We start from the raw sequence: 24,206 nt of genomic DNA, 5'->3' as shown, positions 1-24,206 counted from the left end.
TGTGCTGTTAAAAAAAAAAAAAAGAAAGAAAGAAAAAAAAGAAAAAAAGGTTTTTCAGCTGCTAAAAGAGTGAGTGATAAGTGAGCCGAGAACCAAAAGAGTGATAAGTGAGACAGTGCTACTACTACCAAAACATGTTTTCCCGCTTTCTAAGTAAGTTTCATTTTAACATAATTCAAGAGCTTTTTTTCTCATTGAAGTTGTGAAAGTTAAAAAAGTTAGAAATTAAATTATTTGGTACAATCCGATTATATAGTTAAGATAAGATGATAGAATTCCAAATTTTAATTTTCTCATTTATATTTTGAATTGTGTGCTTATTTACAATAAATGAACTCTCTTTTCTGATTTTCAAATGATGTAAACTTGTGAATCATTGTATGAAATTGTGTAAATATTAATATTTATATTAAAAGTCAGTATCAAAATAGTACATTATTTTTTTAAGTTTTTGATTACTTTTATATGTAATTAATATAAGTGTATCTTTGGGTTGATATTTTTTAAACATAATAATAAGAGTTACATTTAAAATATTTATTTTAAAGATGACATTCAATTATTTTCTAAACTTCTCTCTGAAAATTTCAGTGTATGATTAAAAATAATATTAATAATAATTTGAATCCTGCAATCCTTTTTTTAGAAAATACTAAAAAAAGTTTTAGTCTCTGGTTTGAGTTATTATTGTATAAATTTAATACCCATACACAATTTTATATAAATTTAAAACCATTCCTAATATTATTGTTATTAGTTACTCAGTGAATTACAGGTAACCATTTAAAATTATTGATTGTTAAAAAAAAAGGAACTCAAATATTTGATGTTTCTGTTTTCGTTTACAATGCACACATGCACACACACATAAAAGCATATTATCTATGCATGTGTAACTAATTAAAATTTTTTTCTTTCTTTTAACATATGTACACATTTTAGTATATAGCCTCATTTATGTTTTCATGTTATAATTACATTACAGATGCCCTAGAATTGTGATGAAATTTAATTAATATGCAAGTGGTTATTAACATTTAAATTACACTGTTTATTTAATTGTATATATTTTACTATATTATTTAAAAGATAAATGTACCGATTTTTTACTTTACTTTTTTTTTTGTTTTGAAATTTGATGAAATAATTAAACAAAAACAATATTTTTTTGCTTTATTATCATACTTTTGTTTTCTAAAAATTTTCTAAATGCAAACCCTAAAATTTCAAAAGCATATTTTTCAATTATTTTTTCCTAAAAAATTTTCTGTTTTCACATTTCAACTTTTAAAAAAAGAGGCATTTTTAATGGGCCTGTGCATTGCTACTCCAATTTAGTTCAAATTTTATTGAGTCTTACATATTTATAGTTTGTATTTAATTACATATTGGTGTAATGCATTTCATCAATTTATTTTTAATTCTAAATAATACTTATTTAAACTCATTTTTTCTATTAATAGAGATGTCATTACAACATAAAATGAAAATAGAATCCGAAGGAAGAACATTAAATCTCAATTGGACAGACATATTTTTTTTAATTGAATTTAAAAACAAATATATTTGCCTATACTGCTGTGAGACAGTGTCAGTAGCCAAAGAATATAACATATGAAGACATTTTGAAACAAAACGTCTAGATAAGTGTACGTTGAAAATTGAAGAGTTAAAAAAGAATATAAAAGGGGAACAAAACGTATTTCAAAATTTTAGTTGAAAAGCTGATATGCCAATTTTAGTTAGCTATAAAATGTCATGAGAAATTGCTGTTACTAATCCGCCATTTACTGATTGCAAATTTGGGAAAAAGTGTCTGTTAATTTCTATGAAGTGTATTTGCCCTGATAAAAAGAAAGACTGAACACATTTCTCTCTCAAGAATGTTAATACAATGAAGAATTTCTGATATTTCATCACACCTTTTTGAACAACTGAAAGGTAATATGTCCGATTCTAAATATTTTTCAATAGTAATTGATAGTAAAGACATAAAAGATACTGTCCAACTTTTAGTTTTTATCCATAGTATTACAGACAAGTTTGAAATTTTTGAGGAACTTGCAAATGTTTGCCCAATGAAAAGTTGAACAATGGGGGAAGACATACCCAATGAATTGACTGATTCAATTGATAAGATTAATCTGCTCTGGGAAAAGCTCATTGGGATATGTACAGATCGTGTTCCTGCTATGGTTGGAAAACATATTAGAGCCACTATTTTAATTGAGAAACACTGTAAAAACAAGGTTAGAAAATATCATTACATTATAAACCAATAATCCTTGCATTAAATAATTTTGCCATATTAACATACTGTTTTCCACAGTGATACAAACAATCAACTTATCTTAAGGGACGAGGGTTTAAACATGAGCTTTTCAAACATTCCTTGAAGAAACAGGAACCATTTATACTGATTTAATTTATTACACTAAAGTGCTATGGATTAGCTGCAGTAATATGTTGTGCTGATTTGTAGCGTTAGACGATGAAATCATAGAATTTTTGGAAGATCATAAAATGTTTAAGAGACTCAATACCTTTTGAGTGATTTTTTTTATTTAAGAACTTTACTTTTTCTGAATATTATTAAGTGTTTTTGCATGACAAAATGATTTTAAGCTGAAAGAAATTTTTTGGCCAGTAATTATTTTTTAATTAAAATTTTTTGAAGAAAAATTTAACAACTGAAATGTTTTTCTCCTCCTATAATTTTCAATGTTTTTGCCCCAATTTTTTATTTTATTCAATAGAATATTCTTAATAACTTTTAAGAATCTATTTTTGCAATCAACGAATTAGTTTCTCAGAAAAAAAATAGAAAGCATATTTTTATGTAAAAACTTAAAAAAATTTGATCTCAATCATATTTTCACTTCCAATAACTTTTCTTTTCCCTGTTTTGTAAAATGCATCCTTTTTTTTTACTAAGTATATAATTTTAGACAAGCAGTAAAAATATTAAATAATTTAGTCCATATCTGTATAAGTTTTAGCACTTTAAGTAAAAGTAAGTAAACATTGAAAAAATGCAAACTGAGAAAACACAGTTTAAAGAATATAAACTGTCTGAATGGTCATTAAATCAATTCAATCAATAAAATTATTTCAAGTTTCTTAAAAATTTTGTTACTGAATTTCAATACATATTAGTGCCTAAAATATTTTAATAGTTTTACAAATTAAGTATTAGAACTAGCACCACAAAGACAAGTTTTCCTTTATAAACTTTAATTTAGGCTAGCACCCTAATTACTTTTAATTATGACATTTAAAAATTTTAGTTTTAACATTTCTTAAATTCTTTGTAAAATTTAATGGATTATTTGAAATTTATTAATTATGAATTTAAATTTTTGGTCTTTGTGAAAAATTAGTTCTAAATTTCTTATTTTATGTCTTTACTAATAATTTTTCAGCAGCTTATTGCACGAAAATACTAAGCATGTTTATATTTTGTTTTTAAAAAAACTGTTTTGCAATTATATATATAAAAACCAAGTCCTATTCAATTAGTTAATATAAACATACATTACAAGCTTTCATTTAAAATTTTATCTGGCCAGAAATATTGAAAAAAAATCATAAAATGCAAGTAGAATTTTTCTTTTATCTGTTTTTGGTTTTTAAAACACATTCAAAACAATTTTAATACATGAATTAATTATAATATATGTAGAGCTTCAGCACAACAATTGGAAAGCTGATTTATAATTTCTTGCTGATCTTATGGGTCATATTAATGAGTTGAATAAAACACTGCAAGGAAAGGAAAACATCATGTTTACAATGTACAACTCGGTGAAAGCTTCCTAAGTTAGTTTCCTAAGAAAGTTTCAGTTTACAGTTTTGGTTTAGAATTAATTTGAATGGACGAGAGGCATCTTCATTAAAACGTCACATAAGATAGAAAAGTCTGGAACCTGTGAGAAGAGATGAATTTAGGGGTAGATCATCAAATTTAGAATGTTAATTTTGAGGTCGTCAATTATTTTTTTGAAACAGCTTTCATACTTTGTTATATCTTACATATCCCCCCCTCAAAAGAAAGGTTGTGTGAGCAGAGTGGAAGAAAAAGCAATTACAGCAGCAAAATGTCAAAGATATAATTTTGAAATACAAATAGATATAATTTTGAAAATACAAACATATGAACTTTTAAACAAAAAATTATTGCCATAAAATTTTGACCGATATTTTGACATTTCATTGAAAGTGATAAAATTTTGAATTGAATTATGAATCTTAGCACTGTATTATTTTTAAACAATAGCATATTTTAGAGTTCTGAGGTAAGAATGTCCAATGAAATTTTGTAAAGTTCTTGATAGTTCCACATGGTAAAAGTTCAAATTTTTTCACAACCTAAATGTTCAAATAAAATTCTTTCAAATTTTTGTTGATGAAAATATTTCTATTATATTACAAATTAAGATGCCAATTTTCATATTATTTAATTATTATGTTTTTTAAGGAAGGCATTTTAAAATATAAAAATTTTGTAAAACATCATTTATCAACACAATTTCAAATTTTTCACTATTATTAAGACATTTAAAATTTACTTATTCTTTACAAAACTTGAAGACTCCACAACTTTATCTAAATACTAGCATTTCCATCATATTGGTTTATCAGGTGAGCAAACTGGTGTTTAATATTCTTCACCACTGACCAAAAGATTTGCCAAATTAGCAGTTATTGTAAAAAAGACCTCTGTTCCTTCTGTAGAGGCAACTGGCCTTTTTCGAACTGATGTCATTCCATATGAATATTAAAAACACACTCCATTTTATGAAAAAATAAAAATACTTAGATTAAAAAAAATGTATTTTTTTTTCATAAGGTGAAAGCCTTCAACGTTTATCAAAAAAACATTTAATTTTCATAATAAGAGCAAAGGAAAAACCGGAGCAGTGTCGATGCGTGATTAGACCCATATTGAAGAAGAATTTTGATTTTAAAGAACTTGGCAGTTGAGGCAGCTTTAATTCCATTTTTATTTCCAATTGATATTTGTGGCCACAATCACTTGGCACTCTAGTCGTGCCTTTCCACAGAAGATTTACATTTTTGATATTGTTGGGATAGAAAGCAAGCCAGCGAAATTACATCTTAGCACAGTAGAGAGCAAAAGCTGAAGTGCGTAGTTATGAAAGATGGAAGCACGCGAAGAGAAAAGTTTTGGTTTACAATTCAGTGATTGGTTGTCAAGAGGCATCTGGTATTAACGGTTACATAAGATAGCATGATTAATTTGAATGACGCAATGCAGATAAGTTATTACGATTTTAGAATAGAGAGGAAGAATTAATGTTTATAGTTATATTATAATTCTGATTCATACATTTTTATCTTACATATATATATATATATATGTGTGTGTGTGTGTGTGATATTTTACAGTAGTCATGATGAAGCTTGGCATCAATGTTCAGGCATTCCTTTTGCAGAGTGGTAAGGCAGAATCCAAATGATGAGACAAGATGATTTAGTTTTTAAGTGCACATCTTTATTCCATAGCTTTGATTCAACTTTCACCATAGATCAGGCTTTACTTCATATGAAATTCTCCAAATTACATATTCAACAGTGATTTAAACTAAGTATGGTTGAATTTAAACTTGTGTCATAACTAATTCTAACAAAAGGAAAGCAGATGAGAAGCGCAGTAGCATAGATCCTAACAGCCGAGGAAGAGAAAAGCTTCTGCCCGCAAAATGGCGCGCATTCATTATTTATAGTAGGGGTTATGTAATAGGCACGAATGTTCTGGAAAGTACTAGTCTAGGGGGAAGATCCTGAATTGCAAAAAGTTAATTAAAGGTTGCTGGTTCGCAAAGAGCAAAGAAATCCTATTTTATATATCCTATATATATATATATATATATTTAAAATTTATATAAACTATACACATGTTATTATTATTATTATTATTATTATATTTAATCTTGCAATTAAGCTACATCTCTGCAATTCATACACTATGCAGGAACCTTCCTTGCTAGAACTATGCATCCATTTACGAAACTTCTTTAGACATAACTTCAATTAGTAAGCTGAGGTCAACAAAGTAAAATATGACCCAATCAAGAGACATATCATCTGCTAATATTTTGATAGCCTTTTATACTGCTTTCTTTCTTTATCTCTCATATTAAGTTTATAATTAGAGTCTTGAAAGCACGACTTAGGATATACATTAGATTTATACATAGCATCATTCTAGCATAGGTATTTTGACACAAAATTGATCTTTTTCTGAAATGACGTGCCAATTTTTTCCATATTTCGATTCTACGACATAATATTAAACTTACTTGAGTCCTTGTTCCAGAATTCAAAATTTAGGCTTAGTCTAATTCGCGCATGTTTTATGATTTCTTTTAAAAATTTGTATTTTAAAATATTTTTTATAAATTTTTAAAAAACATTTTGTATTATAACCTATAAAATTTTTAGCATCACTTAAAATAGATGTATTTCTAGGCACACCTACAAAAAATGACGAATTTTTTATTCAAAATTTTTTAAGACATACCTGAATTTACATATTGGAGCGTTTTGAAATTTGGCATCTTTTTTTTAGCGGTAATAAAGCCAAATGTGGTTTATGCACTTTGTTAAAATCATTTAAAAGACTGAAAGATGACTTGTTTTGTACTCATCTGCAATGAAGAAAAGGAAAGGAAAATAGGTTGCTATAAATTAAGAAGTTCGCCATGTAAATTATTTTTGGCGAAAACTGAAAAAATATGCGAAGATAAATTTTTGAATTTCTCCGTAAATTTCGCACCAAATTTTACAAAATTTACTATTTAGGCATAATTTGAGTCGTAGAATCGAAATATGGAAAAATTAGTATGCCATTTCAGAAAAAGCCCGATTTTGTGTCACAATACTTATGTTAGAATGATGCTGTATATAAATCTAATATTGGGTTGGCAACTAAGTAATTGCGGATTTTTTTTTAGAAAATCAAAGACAATTTTTTCATGGAACTAAATAACTTTATTCTGTAATGTATTGCCCATTTTGATCAATGACATTTTGCCATCTTTCAGGCAGTATCATAATCCCACGTTCATAAAACTTCTGTTTTTTATTAGCAAAAAACTGAATCGGGTATGATTTGACATAATCATCATTATTGAAATTTTTACCATTCAAGGAGTTTTGTAAAGATCAAAACAAAAAGTAATCAGATGGTGCAAGGTGAGGACTATATGGTTGATGTGGCAAAACATCCCAACTAAGCTCCAATAATTTTTGCCGAGTGACCAAAGATGTGTGTGGCCTTGCATTGTCATGATGGAATACAACACCTTTTCGATTTGTCAACTCGGGCCGCTTTTCTTCAACTGCATTGTTTAATTTCGTTAGTTGTTCAATGTAGACATCAGAATTGATCGTTTGGTTGGGTGGTAAGAGTTCAAAGTAGACAATTCCTTTGTAATCCCACGAAACTGATAACAAAACCTACTTTTGATGAATATCAGCTTTTGATGTTGTTTGAGTTGGTTCACCTGGCCTGCTCCACGATCTTTTCCACTTGATACTGTTGTAAACAACCCATTTTTCATCGCCAGTTATCAGTCGTTTTAAAAATGGATCATTTTCATTATGTTTCTTTAGCAAATCGCAGCTGTTAATGCGTTTCTTTCAGTTCGTGAGGAACTCATGTATCGAGTTTTTGAACATAGTCAAGTTGTTTTAAGTGATTTTCAATGCATGTATGTGATACATAAAGCTTCTCTACAATCTCATGTGTTGTACTGTGACGATCCGAATCGATTATTGCTTTGATTAGGTCATCATCAACTTCAACTGGACGACCAGAGCGTTTTTCAACTTTGAGTGAAAAATCACCAGAACGAAATTTGGCAAACCAATTTTGACACTGCCGTTCTTTTAAGGCTTTGTCACCATAAACAGCATATAACTTTTTATGAGCTTGCGATGCGTTTTCCCTTTTGTGGAAATAAAAAAGTAAAATATGACGAAAATGTTCCTTTTGATTTTCCATTTTTCAACGAATGCCAAACGAAAACTATGCAACCGATCAAAAAACTTTTTTACTGATTGACAGCTGAATTGCCAACTATCAAATAACAAAATATGTTTTACATTTGTACTACCTCTGGAAGCCTAAAAATTCAACTGCAGCCATCTACGAGTGAAATCCACAATTACTTAGTTGCCAAACCAATGTATATCCTAAATTGTGCTTTCGAAACATGAAAAACGGAATTTGAATTTGGTAAATTGACCCAGTAAAATAGGAGATACAGAACTGTCTCCCTTTTTTTTTTTTTTTTTTTTTTTTGCACAGTATACATTTAGAAGCAGTATACTGTCCCCCTTTGTTAGGCACCATAATATTTTCTATTACTGTTTTTATTACATATATGCTTTAGATGTTTTAGTTATTAAACCTTTGCTATATCTGTATGAAACATAATGTCTTAAAATCTACTAAATTAGATAGTCTGACTGTAGAATGATGACTTAAATATATTTCATCGTCTGCTTATTTGTCTGTTTGTTGAAGGCGTTGTTTCTAGCTTGCTCTGGCGCAGCCCGCAAAAAGGCCATAGGGCGACATAAAGTCTGCCAGGAGGGTCGAGCTGCATCCCTCATCTCATCTCATCTTCTGCGTATTAAAAAGCATATAATGAATTCTTTAAGATGTTGATGTGCTTTTAACCTCATACAATCACAGGTACTTTCATTATTACTCAATGTTTTGGAAATAATCTTAATCAATTCATTTTTTAACAACCATTCACGATAAATACTAAGCTAAATATATGCTACAATATTTAATTTGGAGTTAATATCTTGACATTTAATCAACAAAACTCTTCACTATTAACATGCTGGAAGAAGAGGCAGCTCACATATCCTTTGGCCACAGGTCCAAATAGTGGAGAAGGCTTGGGTGTTTGTTTATAAGTGTAGGATGTCTTTGTGGCTTTTGTGATATTTAAGTGGCATGGAGATCTTTAAAATACATCAAGCTGAAAGTTTTCTCAAGAAGTTGGTGGATGGGTATATAGGTGTGTGACACCCTCAAATCTGTCTCCTGGGAGGCGGTGGAATTTCTTCAAAATGAAGAAGAATTTGGAATAAGCTGGACAAGTTTGTATTGTCACGTATCAAATTGTCCAAGTTAATCAAAGATGTCCATGGCCTAAGCTAATGACATATACTATTGTTATCTCTTGACCATAAAAAAATTTATAGATGTTTATCAGATGTTACTGTCAGAAAAGTCACAACAAGACACATTCAATCAAGCTAAGCTTTTATGCTGAGTTTAATATTTCAATAAAGTTTATTAATGGATTATAATTATATGAATATGAAAAAATTATTATGATATTCAGATGTCTAACTATACAGTATTTAATAATATATTAATAACAAAACATCAGTAATTATTTTAAGTTCTATTTAAAATTTATCATATGACTGGTGATTACATGACTAAGGATCCAAAGAAAAACCTGAACACTTGAAAAGAAACAACAAACAAACCAGTCATCAATGTGTTAAAAACCTTATGCCAATCATGAATTGTATGAATCCCTTTACCCATTGATCATTTATTGATCAATGAGTGACCCACTGATCATTTACCCATTGATCATTTATAATGTTTGTAACATTTTACATTGTAATCACTTTCATTCTGATAATATGACGATTATTCATACTATACAACATATATTTTACTTAAATGAAAGATAATATATAATTAAATAACATGCCCCAAACACTGGAGATAACTGCTGAAAACATAACATGCTTAATAATAAATAAGACAATTTATTAGGTTATCCTGTTTCAAGTAACTATCTTATATTTATTATTATATTAGCTCTAAAACATGAGTTTTTCACTTGCATGTTTTTAATATTCATACTTGCTACTTATTTTAGCTAGTTAATGAAATGAGATTATCTCAAAAAAGATATTAAAATTCTGAGAGATTTCCTCTTAAACCTTAAAAAGTGTTCTACTCATTGTTCCTCCATAATATGTTATTTTAATATTTCTACTCAAAATGCATACAGACTCAGTAATACACTTTTTAATGTAAATTTAAAATTATTATTAAAAAGTGTAGAAGTTAGAACATATTCAAGTATCTTAATTTTACTACACTCGTATTCCCTCCCAGCTAAAACTGATATTTCTTTTTAAATCTAATCAAACTTGTCATGAAAAGTATGTATATTTTCTAAATTTCTGATTATAGATATTTTCTGGCAGTTGTATTAATTTCTTATGTTATACTTACAGTTTACAGTTTCATAAAATAGTTCAACTAAAAAGAATTTAGTCTTAAAATATTACAAAAAATGCTACATATAAAGATAGTTTTTTAATAGATACTAGTTTACATGGATTTGATACATATTTGTTTATGAATATAAAAAATAGCATAGTCATTACCTTTACAGACTCATTTGGAGCTTGGAATGTATGTACAGTTACAATTTGTTGAAACCTGTTCAAACACACTAGAACAAAAGCATTTTTCAGGCTGTTCACTAAAATAAAACAAAAACATTAGTATAAATCAGTACGACTTCCTCAGACCAAATGCTTACACAGAATACTTTTTTGGAAATAGTTTCTTATATAATTTGTAGATGAACTTAAATAAAATATGTTCATCTACATATTATATGAGATTACAATAATATACAAAACAATATAAACAAGAAGTTCACAGAAAATTTGTCTAAGACAATTTTGTTTGAAATATAAAACATTATTAAGTAGTTACCTTTAAACTAACATCTATCAGAATACACATGCTTGCTCTTGCACTCCCACAGTATTTGGAAACATTGGGAGAATGCCTCTTTTGGCATCAATTATACAATGGCAATATTGTCATCTTGTTGAACTGCTAGAGAACGTTGATTCCATAGACTCATCTTGATAAGATAGAACAATCAAAATTCACAGTGTGAGTAATAATTTTTCACACAAAGCTGGAATCTACCATAATCTTCTAAAACACAGCTGCTTGGAATTGTCTTTCTGCATTCTCTTTGATCTCCATCAAAATTCACAGAAGAAACTCAATGCACATAAACGTACTCACTAATCTTCTTTGAAAATGGTGTGGACCAATTCTTTGGAAGCGATCAGTTCTTCAACTACCTCTGCACTTATTTGATAATCAGCCAGCACTTATTTCCTAACTTTTGATATAATTTTTTTTGCTTTAAGACACCGAAGGTTTGCCAAAACGAGGTTCACCTTTCAATAATTACTCAAAGTATTTGAAAGTAGCTGGCACTTTTTCAAAATTTAAATATGAATTTAATGTTTGCCTTTTGCTTAAAATTTAACACTATCCAGAAAAATTGAAAGATGCTGACATACTGGAGTTTCCTGGATGACACCACTTAATATATTTCTGCTTCAGAGAGCAAGCTATAATCTATTACTTTAGAATAGGTACTTCAAAGATATTTCCTACATTCTGGCTTACCTTGTAACCATAGTAACTTTTGGTGCAGAATATGATGAGTTATCTAATTTTCTACAATCTTCTAATCCTCCCTATGCAGTGATGATACCACATATTATGATTGTAAATGAGGGGAGAAGACTCTGAAGTGCTTATTTTTAAATAATATACAGCAACATCTTTGACTACTTAAATCAAATACTGCAAATTCCAAATGAATAGCTTGCTTTATCAATGAATACTTTGAACAAAAGGATATGTACATAAACATAAATAATAAATGATAAAATATGAATAAGCAAACAACCATTTCAAACGAAATCTCTCTTTTGCTTTTTAAAATGACTTAGATGAAATCACTGAAAGCCTTTTAGCATTAAAAATAGGCCTGACTGTTTCAAATTTCCAAGTTAAAAACATAACTTTATTCTAAATTTTGAATACAGTAAAATAATACTCAAAGGAATACCAGGATACTTAGCAATGAAATAAGAAGAATGCAAAATAGAATTCTGATTTTGCTAAAAGGTATCAAATTTAAACAAACAAAAAAACTGAGTAACATATTTAAAATCTGTATTAGATGATAACTTAGGCAAAGATGGTTTACTGAATTTTTTAAGCTGAAACACTTTGAAAAATAAGGCACATCATATGATTGTTTACTTTATTGTAAACTATAAGGTATTTCTCTCACTTCCCTAGCGTGCCTTCGTGGTGTAACGGTAGCACGCTGGCCCGGTATTCCAGAGGTCCGTGGTTCGATTCCCGGCGAAAGCGTTGTTAATTTTTCATCTCTCCGGCCTCCAAAAAAATCCTAATGACTCTACAAGTGGCACCCGAACTAAAAGGGTTGTGGATGATGATTCTCTGCACCCAGGATTTGGTGACTATACCGGTAGCACGCTGGACTGGTATTCCAGAGATCCGTGGTTCGATTCCCGGCGAAGGCGTTGTTAATTTTTCATCTCTCCGGCCTCAAAAAAATCCTAATGACTCTACAAAACAAGTAACTTATATAATACTAACTATGAAGAGTTACAGAATTCTAAGAAATAATCTCAAATACATCACATCCAAATTTTATATGGAGCAATAGTGTCTTTTTAAATGAATTGATGCATGCAGTAGTAGCATGAAGGAATTATAAAAATAAAAAAATTACTATAAAATATTTATATTATTATAAAAGTTACATTATTTTAATTGCAAAAAAAAATTTTAAAAAAGGTAGTGAGAGGTTCTAACTGATATACATCCAGGGATTAAAAAAAATAAATAAATATGTAAATAAAAATAGTTATTATCATTTTAAATTGCCATTAGGTATAATATTTATTGAATGTAATAGATTATAAATGCTGTAATTAAGTCACTTCTGCTTGTTAATAAATGCTCACGAATGCGACAGTTATGACTAATGTGAGAGTGCATCAAAATAATTTTATAATTTAATTACCTTAGTCACACTTTCACATTCATTAAACCCTTAATAATCGCATAATTTTCAACAAAAAAAGTAAAAAAGGTGCCTACTTTTTTTAAAAATTCTAGAAAACTGTTTAAAAATAAGCATATGATCAATATGATAAAAAGGATTTGATACTTTTAATTTTTGGAATAGCTTGAAATCAAGGGTACTGTCATCTGCGATGTAAAATAAGAAATAAAAATTTTTACGGGAGTAAGAAATGGATTAGTTTTAATCTTTTTGGTAAGTTTCTTTTGAACACTCCAGTCCGGAAATATGATAGACAAGAGAAAATAGTGCGCAGAACTTCCCCCCCCCCTTAATTTTGATGGAAACGATAAGGAAGAAGTTAACAAGATGCAGTATATTAGATAAGCATTATTTATTGCTGCATATTGCTACTAAAATCTAATAATTGATCCTTAGAATTTGCAATTCAAAGGATTATTCATGCAAACATACAGGCATAGCGAAAGAAAAAAAAAAAATTAAGGAAATTGAAAACTAAAAAAAAAAAAAAAGTACTAACACTAATTGGAAAATAAATAAAATAAAATCAAAAATATATAAATAATAAAAAATAAAGTAAAAATAATAAATAATAGACAAATAAATACATAATAAAATAATAAATAAATAATAAAAGAAGAAGAAAGAGAAAGAAAAAGATACAGAGAGGGAAAAAAAACCACTTGCATCATATACATGAAAAAAAAAAAAAAAAAAAAAAACAGTACTTATTCTATCAGCCATGAAACTGTTGCCAGTGGTTTAGCACCAATTATGGATAAATGTGGTATCACAACATACTCATAATATCTGCTCTTTCGTTTGATGTTTCCTGAATGGTTCTTGATAAGCCACATTTTATTTTTATTTACAAGAACATAAATTAACTGTTAGTGCTGCTTTTGTTTCCTACAATTTGAAAGGGAAAAAAAAGTTAAAATTTGGGACTTCCCTTCTAAGAACAGCAAGCAGAGGATTTTTTCAAAATTATGGAATTTTGCCACCCAAAAAAGTGAGTATTAATGGACACAATAAAGTCAATTGAATATGGCCGATAAAACAGTAATAGGTAGGCACAATTACCTGTCAAAAATTTGTACTCATAGCATTTTAAACAGAACTTCCATTAAAATAGGAATGCCTAACAAAATACTAGAAATCAAAGAAAGCTTTTTTATGGAGCACACAAATGAACTGGTTTGAATACTGATTGTTTATTAACTAAAGAGGCATCACTTCCTTCAGAATTCCAAAGCAATGGAGCAACTTTGGAGGGATCTCCACCAATTTATGGTTTGATGGTAGTCTACTTTCACAGTTGATAAGACAATAGGTAGGTACCAAAAAACTAACTGACGTAAAATTTTTTAAAAAATGCTATTGAAAATATATGGGGATACCTTTTTTGGTCATATAAATTCAAACTTAAAAAAATGTTAGATAATTAACATCATTTAAATATTATTTAAAAATAAATATATATATATATATTACCTGTTCCATCTTGAGGGGTAACATCATGTATAAAAAACCTGTCTAGGGATAGGGGTTGTTTATAAACAATATATTTATAACCAGGTTCATGAGCAGAAGTACTTTTATTACTACATGTAGATGCCCAGTTTTCTGTTATGGATGATTTCTGTAAAATAAGGAAAACTTAAGAGTTACATAAATTTAAGAATATTTGTAAGACACTAAATATATTTACTTTGGTTAAGTTAGTAGCATTTCTATTTAGTTAGTAGATAATTAAATTGGTTAAAGCAATCAGCAGCTCCTTCCTCAGAAAGGATGCCTATGTAAATGATTTTTTAAAGAAACTAAATCATACTTACTTACTATACTTTAAAGAAACTAAATCATACCCATGAGAGAAAAAAAAAAAAAAAAAAAAAAAAAAAAAACCTATTTGTCATAAGATGTAAAAAGCACAAAGCTCCGCTAATTATCAATAGTACACCTCTTTTCCAATTCACTAAATGTTTATGTGACAGGTAGCAAGAAAATATAATCTACAGTAGGGAACAGGAATGTAGTGGAAGTTTCTTCACATAATTATGTATATTTTGGAAACTTTTTAGATAATACATGGTGTTGTTGAAATTGAATGAGCTGAAATTTCATGCAGCTGAAACAATTCTTGAGTACAGATTAGGAAATGGTCCTTTTATACATGCTAACAAAATGGAAAAAGAAGAACGTTGAACCACATTTGATATAGAGAATGGCAACTGCAACATATATATGGATGGCATGAACCATTTTACGGTGGCAGCCTAGTTTGACAAATTTTATTTATGTAGCTAAATAAATTGCATGGAAACCCTTTAAGATTGCTGCAGACCCCAAAATTTCCCAGATTTTTAAAGAAGTGTTGCTGTAAAGAAGGAAAAATATTCTGAAAATTCGCAGCCTTCATCTGAACATGAAGGATGCAATTTTTAAAATATGAAAGGCTGTGAATTTTCCGTCTATGCATATACTTATTGTGTTGGCCAACCATCTCTTTTTCAGAGGTTAGCTTCAAGTGAAATGAAAAAAATCCTACAAATTACATTATCAAGAGAAATTAAAAAAAAAAAAAAAAAAAAGAAAAGAAAAGAAAAGAAAAGAAAGAAAGATTTGTGGTAGCCAAATGATAACTGTTTGTAATAAATGTTATGGGTCATTTTATAACAAATATTTGATAGATTTCTATGTATTTAAAAGTAATCTTTTGAATGATGATGAATTTTCACAATATTTTTATCTTCAACAACAACAACAACAAAAAAAAAAAAAAATTACTGTTATATTTTTTTTCTTACTTAGACTTGAATACATTAAAAAAAAAATCTTTGTTCATTTCCTTCAAGTAGAAAATAGTGAGATCATTAATGGATTAAGCAACATATCATTTTATTAATGAACTAACATTAAAAAGTATGACTTAATTCACATTTTTCTTTTCTTTGAATTAAAATTAGCTATACGAATAATAACTAACACAGTATTTTAATCTCTTTTTCATAAAAAAACATACATTCATGAAATTGTACAATAGTAATCAAACATTTTAAGCTAGACGTAGGTATCACAATTATCAGTTCATAAATATTCACAATTATGCTTGCTGATTAATGAATAGATATGCATGGATTTTAAAGTGATTTTCTGAAATTGTAATTAACAAACATGTACAAGGAAATCTTCAGAAGTTTTTGAAAATATACTATGTTCTCTTCAAAGCAGGATTTAATTAAAATAGTAATAAAATTTATGAAGATTTCCCCCCCCCCATTTTTCTTGGGTAAAATGTTCTATTGTATCCTTTCCCCCATTTTTTGGATGTATGTTGATATTTTTTCATAGTATATGGCACTGAACAAACAGTGAATAAAGTTTTGATACCACTGAATTCGAACTTAATCACCTATACACTTAAACAACTTGTTTACATTTTCTAGAGCCCCACAGTGGGCCCTCGTTACTATTTCCTTTTATGCACTCCCCCCCTTTCCATTTTCTGGGTTTTCTTCCTCCATTTTTTTTCAAACCATCAACACCATAAGTAATTTCTATGAAGTCCAACACTTTTTTCCTTATCGAAAGGAACTCAACTGCAATTTCTGGATTCAGTTTTTCCATCTATAAATAATAATCTTTTAACTTTATTTCAGACTTTAGAGATGAGATTTAGTGCATCAAATATTTGAATTTCTTCTAAAAAATAGTAAATTCTTTGCAATGATTTTGAAAGCAATGATGAACACACAATTTACAAAACAGCTTTCCCTACACAGATAATTGATAATTTGGTATAGCATTCTACGGGTAAAGAATGCAAAATGCAGTACTATTTTCATGCAATACATTCATGTTGTTAAATTAATTATGTCTGGTTGTATAAAATTATTGCCAGCACTGCTCATTCCTTGCAAAATATGGCTTCTTATTACCTTCTTGATGGCTAATGTTAACTGAATAATTTAAATAGCAGCTGGATAATTCAAAAGAGAAATATTGCTATTTTCAAAAACTACCATTTAGAGTTATTTTTACATATCCAAATTTTCGAATGTTAGCAAGTGTTATGATGTAATACTGTATCAATAATTTAAAGTCAAATAAAATTTGTCAGGCAAGCCACATGTTATTTTTAACAAAAAGAATCAAATAAAAGCTTTTGAACAAAAAGAGAACATTGTTTACTTAAACAGTAATAAACAATATACAATAAATTTTGTCAGTGTACATTGTTTTTAATTACCACTTATGAACTAAAGATTCCCCACTTTTTAAATATCGGTATTGTAGTTTTTTTAGACTCTTTAAATATTTTTGTACATAAATAAAAGAAATTATTGTTTGGATGATGAGAAAGCCACTTTATTCGATGAAGGAAGGGAAATTTCCCTATTATACACATGATAAAATTTTATTTCAAATTTTAAATTTTATTTTTTATTTCTGAGATTTTTAAATTTTATTTCTGAGACTGAAAAATATTTAGAATCCAAGGAACTACTGAACATGATTTTTTAAAATTAAGTTATTTTTGATCGCATAAATTTCAAGAAGTATACTTTTAGAATTGTGTTATAGGCATTAATCTTTCTTAATATTTCTTTAGATAGTTAAGAGAGATTTAAAAATTATTCAGAAACATGTTTTAACTTGCCAAAATAACTTATAAAGAAGTAAAAAAGTAAGTACTATACAAATAAATGGAATCGATATTTTGTTTAAAAGTACTATGGTTTTGCATAATTCTGCTTTTCAAAATAATGAAAAGCAGAAGACTATATTTTTCATGAAAAACTGCCAGTGCAACTTTTTAAAAAAATTAATTAAATAATGACTTTTAAGTACATAAACTTAAAATTCTATTAATCACTATATGTAGAATTAAACTTCTACTCAGTTTCAGCTTTTGAATACTTAAGACCTTCATCGCTTTTTAAACTAAAAAATTATTAATTAATCCAAAAATATTAAATACTGGCTTAAAAATATTTCTCATTCCTACTTGAGCTCACAAATCATTACACAAACATAAATTTACAACTTTCAAAGCCTAAAAATCATGTCAATGATGTTTTTCAGGCTTTGCCATGTGATGTAAGTATTTTATTTTTTATAATGGTGTTTTTGAACCACTTTATTTTCAACAACAATGCTTTAGAAATGTGATATTTTCTCCCTATTTTCTTTTCTCCCATGATGTTGCATATGTTTTCACCTTGCATTGTTTTCCCTGTGACATTTTTGCCCATGATGTTTTCAGTTAGCTGTTTCACCAAGCTAATACAGTATAAAAACTATCATAATAATCATCAAAACATTAAGGACACTAAAAGGGACAGAATGCTAGTTATTTTTCAGAACTTCAATATCATTCAGCTTGAAAATAAGTAGCAGGTCTCAATCTATAACAAAATACAAGATTAATGGTTAAAGTTTTATCAGTTATTTCTAAATTCAATGATTAACATTTTTTTTCAATGATACATCTATTAATAATAGCCATATATATCATTACACAATATCCTATTTTTATTACAAAGTACATTTTTAAGGGTTTAATTTGAAATAGTAATATATTAAGATATGAAATATGATTCTTTACAATAACTGCAGATATACTGCATGCAAGTAATACCCAACACATTACGACAAACCCCGACAAATGTCTCAATACAATATTATTAATCATTAGAAACAGTTAATTATACATGTTTTTCTTCAATTTACTTACTTTCTTATGCAAACCCTTTTTTCTTCTTGTGATAAGTAGCATATCATCAAATAGCAGAACAAATGCTTCCGTTGGTTTACCACTATCTAATAAAGAAATAAATAAAAAACAAATAAAATAAAAATATCAAAACAACAAAAATACTGTTGACACCACTTGCACTGCCTCTGAAATTTTACACATTTTTTGTTTAAACTTATTTCCTTAAATTTCATTAGAAATAGATTTCTAATTCAATAAATTCACTTCTTACATAAACTTCTTATAAAAACTCGATCTCTTCATTAAAAATTGTAAAAAACAGGAAAAACTAAAATACCAGATACAGTTAAAAAAACAGTTTTTACAATTAAAATTACAGTCTCTATGCAAAAACAAGCAATTCAGCCAGCAGGCAGGAAGATAGAATTTTCAGTGCACAAGACTTAAAGTTAACTTTTGGTCATACTAGGGAAAAAGACACAGAAGATCATTAACTTAATTTACTAGCTTAACTTAACTTAATTACAAGCTGACTTAATTTACTATTCTACTAAGTGTTTCAAATGTGGCGACCTCCTTAAGCATAGTGCAACTTAAACTTTTGAATTGTAGATAACTCTACAACTATTGCATGCAGATTAACTAAAGCCATAAAAACTTAAACCAGAATAAAAGAACAACATAATCATTTTTAAAGCAAAAAATGCATCATTTATAAGATTAAAAGAACTGGTCTCACTGAACCAGGTAACAGAGTGGCAATATATATACAGTCAAAAGTCTTTAATCCGGACCTCAAAGCTACAAACTTTCTGCACAACGCAGAGTAATACCTTTACGCATGCGCGTTTAATGTATAACGGACGTTATAAGCTTAGCTAAAATTATCTAATTATCTATTTTAGCTAATGTTCCAGATTGTGTTGTTCCTTAATCTTCTAATTGGATCTGGCTTATTATTTTTTTGCGGACTGTTAGAGCAATTTTATAAAAGTAAGCTTGAACTTTTGATTATGTCAAAAAGAATTTCCGATTCTGGAGCTGCCAAAGGATCTACAAAGTGAAAGCATGTTTCGATGTCCATCAAACAAAAAGTGGAATTGCTGCAAAAAATGGATAAATGTTTCTCTAACCATTCCGAAATCTGTTTATCAATTTCACGCTGCTCTGCGGAAGGGGGGGGGACGTCGCGGCGCGCATTGAACTGGAAGTTGATCTGTCAGCACTATCCTCATCTTCGGGGCAGATGTTTTTATTTTATTCGGCTTATAATTCCTTACTAAATGTAGTATTTCATCTCGATGTATTCCATCTTTGATATGATTCAAATCAAATTCCTCATCATTATAAATATCACGAATACACATCAAATAGTTTTCTGGTCGCAATTTTCTAATTTCAACTATGCGTAATGTATGCTTTATGCATGCGTGCATTGAAAGAAATGTTTAATAAAGTAAACAAATAAATATTAAGCTTTTTTTTTTTTTTTTTTGTAAATTTTGATATCCTTTACATCATAATTGCTCTTTATTTCATAAATTACGGTTTCCTATTTTTAATTTTATAATTTCTGCATGCCATCTTACCAGATTTAAATTGATGATCTATAATCTGGAAAAACTGATAATCCGGAATCTGGATTGAATAAAATAAAACAAATTGTGTTAGATGAACAAGCCATTGCCCTTCAGCATCCAAAATTGACGAGTCCGGATTAAAGACTTTTGACTGTATATGTTGGGTACGACCAATAGCAGCAAAAAAGGGGAGGTGTTGTAGCTGTCCCATATATAAAATTTCAACGGCTACTCATTTTTTAGTTATGCAAGATACATACATATGTAGGTACATATGTCATGAACAAAATCTCTTCTGAATCCATTTTACAAACCATTTTGGAAAAAAAGAGTCATTAATTCTGTCCTTACATGTAGATGTCATGCAAAAACATTATTCAAATGAATTCGGGAGTGGTCAAAATCGATATTTTTGTTGAAATATGATATCTGAAATGTTTCACAATTACGATATTTCTTTTGCTTCATACAAGGAAGAAACAATTAAAATGCATAATCTGCATTTACTTCAATTTTATGCATATTAAAATATATTTATTAAGGTCTCCAGAGAATTAAAATATATTTATTAAGGCATAAGGACTTTTACGGATCTGTGTAATACACACACATATATGTATATATTCTTATCACCATGTCTACAGAATTTCTTTATTTTTGTAAAATCCATTCATAACAAATTGTTCATTTACAACAGCACCATGATCCACATTTGATTGCTTTTAATGCTTCAGTTAAAACAACATCAAATGACCTTCAACCTTAGACCAAGTTTAGCAAGAACTATTTATAACTCTGATTCAGCACATTTAAAGCTGTGGTATGTGCCAATGTAGAGAAGATGTTTAGACAGATTTTAGTTCACCAAAAGATACAAATTGGCAAATATTGTGGAGTGACAATCCTAGTTGAATACATTTAGATTAATAACTGTAACATATGCAATTACTTGTGCACCATATGTGTACACTACAGTAATAACACAAATTGTGTTAGATGAACAAGTCATTGCCCTTCAGCATCCAAACTTGCTCTTTACAACTTTTATGTGGATGATTTACTTAATACTTAATATGTGGATGATATGTGGATGATGATTACTTAATATGTGGATGATTTCAGAGATACAAGGTGAAGAGGAGGCTAAATTTTTAATTTAGCAGTTGCCTGAAATGATGGAAAGAAGGAGATTCTGCTTAAGAAAGTATATATTGAATAATTCAGCTATTTTAGAGAATATTCTTGAGTGGCTATGAGAATCCATTACTTTCCTGGAGGTAACTAATGATAAAAAAGTGAACGCATGTATTGGGAAGCCATAAGTGATACATTTCATTTTTCAGAATGCATTCATGATAAAGAAAGAGTTCATCAAGAGAACTATTTTATCAGATATTGCAAAAATATTCGATCAAATGGAATGGTTAATGCCTGCCATGTATATGCCAAAATATTATTATGAGAGTTGTGGAGTTTAGAGCTTGGCTGGGATGAAATCATTATTGAAAAGATAAACTAAACTCAGCAGCGCAACAGCCCTAAATGGGCAAGGTGCAACAGTGGGCCAAGGTCAGCAGTGCCCCGAAATCTGCTTTCATGACCGTGGGCCCCGGGATGTGTAAGCAAGCATATGTCCTGAACAAATGGTCAGCTTGTTGTAAGACCCCCAGTGTTTAGTCCCCAAGTGAACTTGGTTCTCATTTTATTGACCCAAGGGATAAAAGGTTGAGTCGACCTTGTCCAGCCCGGGGATCGAATCCCGGACCTGTGGTGCTGCTGTGCGATGGGCTAGCCACTGTGCCACCGGGCCTCAAAAAGATAAACAAAAGGTGGAAATGTTTTTATTTAGACAGTCAAGCTTATAATTTCCGAGGTAAGAGTTATGTCTGAAACCAACAACTATAAAAATTCATCAGTTTTTGTAAGGTTTCAGAGAAAACTTATTGTGCAATGCTCTATTCATGCATTTTGTAAGGTTTCAGAGAAATGTTGTACAATGCTCTATCTACCTTACAACTATTGGCTCTGATTTCCTCAGTCAGAGGTAACCTTTTTGAAACAAAAACCAGAGTTGCTCACTTAAAGAGCCAGTCTCTTCCAAGACTGGAGTTACATGTTGCATCACTTTTAACCAAAAAAAAAAAAAAAAAAAAAAATTTCATTTCAAATGTTTCTAATTTCAAAGTGCCTAGTATACATTCTAAGTTTTCACCATGGTTAAAACAATGTGCAGCATTAGTGTGGTAAACAGTATTAGTGTAATAATTACTATAATTTCTGAGCATTATTTGCCTATTGAAACAATTAAGTTACTTTTATGATTGTTGGGATTGTATAATGAATTGCATTTTTTGGGCAATTATTCTGTTTAAAGACTGGTAAACCTTTGAAGAACACACATAAGCTTTGTCTTTAAATCTCTTCTTAGATTTCTAAGGGATAATGTATACAGGTGGAAGATAGAGAAAATGCTACTGTTGCAGATAATCAGGAATATCCCATAATTTTGCCTAAGAATCATTGTAACATATTTGATTATTAAACATTATCATGAAAGTTATCTTCCCGCAGATACTCAACTACTCATTTCTGTCATAGAACAAAGATTTTGGATTGTGAATGCAAGAAATGCCATTAGAAAGTATTTACAACAATGTGTTTAGATTTTGAGCAGAGAGTGCAACTCAGTTAATGGCACATTTACCTGCTTCAAGAGTGACACAAAGTCGAGCTTTTTCTTATACAGGATTGGGTTTGCCGACTATTTAACATCAAATATCGCACTGGTACAGAAGCAAAATTCATTAAATGGTTTGAATGTCTCTTCATTTGTTCTACTAATACAGCAATACATCTGGAACTGGTTGGAGACATTTTGCCAAAATCATTCCCCGTAATATTTAAGAGTTTATAACGTACAGAGGTTATGTGAAATTCATAGTGATTGTGCAATCAACTTTGTAGAAGCTAAAGAGACTTTATCTGTATTCAACATGAAGGACAACTTTAAGCATACTTGCCAACCTACAACAATCAAAAATCGGGAGAATTTTCCCAAACAAAGAGATTTTTAAATGATAAAAATATATACAAAGAAAATATACTTTTAATAATAAAAATATACTTTTTAATAATGAATTAACATTAAATAGTAAATAATTAACATCTGAAAATTTAGTTAATAATTCTTAAATGAAAATGATACAAAAATACTTAAATGTAAGAAACACTTTTATTATTTGTATGTTTTAATAGAAAATAATATTTTAATCAGTTTTCATAGTACGAACAGCGGCAGATTTTGCTTTCATTAAAAAACAAACTCTTTGTTGCTGGCCTGCTGTTGCTAAGAATTTTTTTTAATGTGGCATTACTAATTGGATCTAAATTTAATCCTCGTTTTGGTAACAACACTGAAAATCCTCTCGTACTCTGCATTACTATGGAGAATTGTCACGATGGCCAACATTATTTTAGACAGTTCACTGTAATGTAAACATTCCATTAGCACCTTTCAATTTTTTAATTAAACTCCACTGGGTGTTAATCCTTGTTGCTTTTATAACTTTATCCAAGTTAATATAAGTAGGTATTTTATAACTTTCAATAGAGCTTTTTTATCTTAATTTCAGGAGCATTTACTTCCTTAAAAAATGTAAAAAGGAGGTCTTCTTCATCAAGGATTCTAGATAAATATTTCTCTAAAGTTAACCAGCATGTACATACATGTTTCATAATTTTTCTTATTTCAATATTATGCAGCTGCTGGATTTGTTTAAATTCTTCCTTTCTTTCAGAACTCTTTTCAAGATAATAAGAAATATAAAAAATGTGTTCATCAACACTTATTCACAAAAAAAGCTGCATCTTTTTTCAGCTGCTAAATTTAAAATGTGACAGATGCAGCTCATAATTTGCAAATCTGAA

At 29.0% G+C, this 24,206-nt stretch overlaps 1 protein-coding gene across 1 annotated transcript in view; it reads right to left on the bottom strand.

Moving 5' to 3' along the window:
• Positions 1-24,206, bottom strand: part of LOC118180869 (uncharacterized) — a 778,920-nt gene that overhangs the window by 8,470 nt on the left and 746,244 nt on the right. The window contains exons 21-23 of the mRNA XM_085820677.1: positions 18,718-18,803; positions 14,472-14,619; positions 10,465-10,562 (exon numbers count right to left, since the gene is read on the bottom strand). Coding sequence (XP_085676803.1) covers positions 10,465-10,562; positions 14,472-14,619; positions 18,718-18,803 — 332 coding nt within the window. The remainder of the gene's footprint in view (positions 1-10,464; positions 10,563-14,471; positions 14,620-18,717; positions 18,804-24,206) is intronic.

Source organism: Stegodyphus dumicola, chromosome 7 (assembly GCF_044657685.1).
Source record: "Stegodyphus dumicola isolate Sdum_Otavi_A_Nest chromosome 7, ASM4465768v1".
Classification (NCBI taxonomy): domain Eukaryota; kingdom Metazoa; phylum Arthropoda; class Arachnida; order Araneae; family Eresidae; genus Stegodyphus; species Stegodyphus dumicola.
Note: the sequence above shows the minus strand (reverse complement) of the source record. Positions and strands in the feature narration are given on the sequence as shown.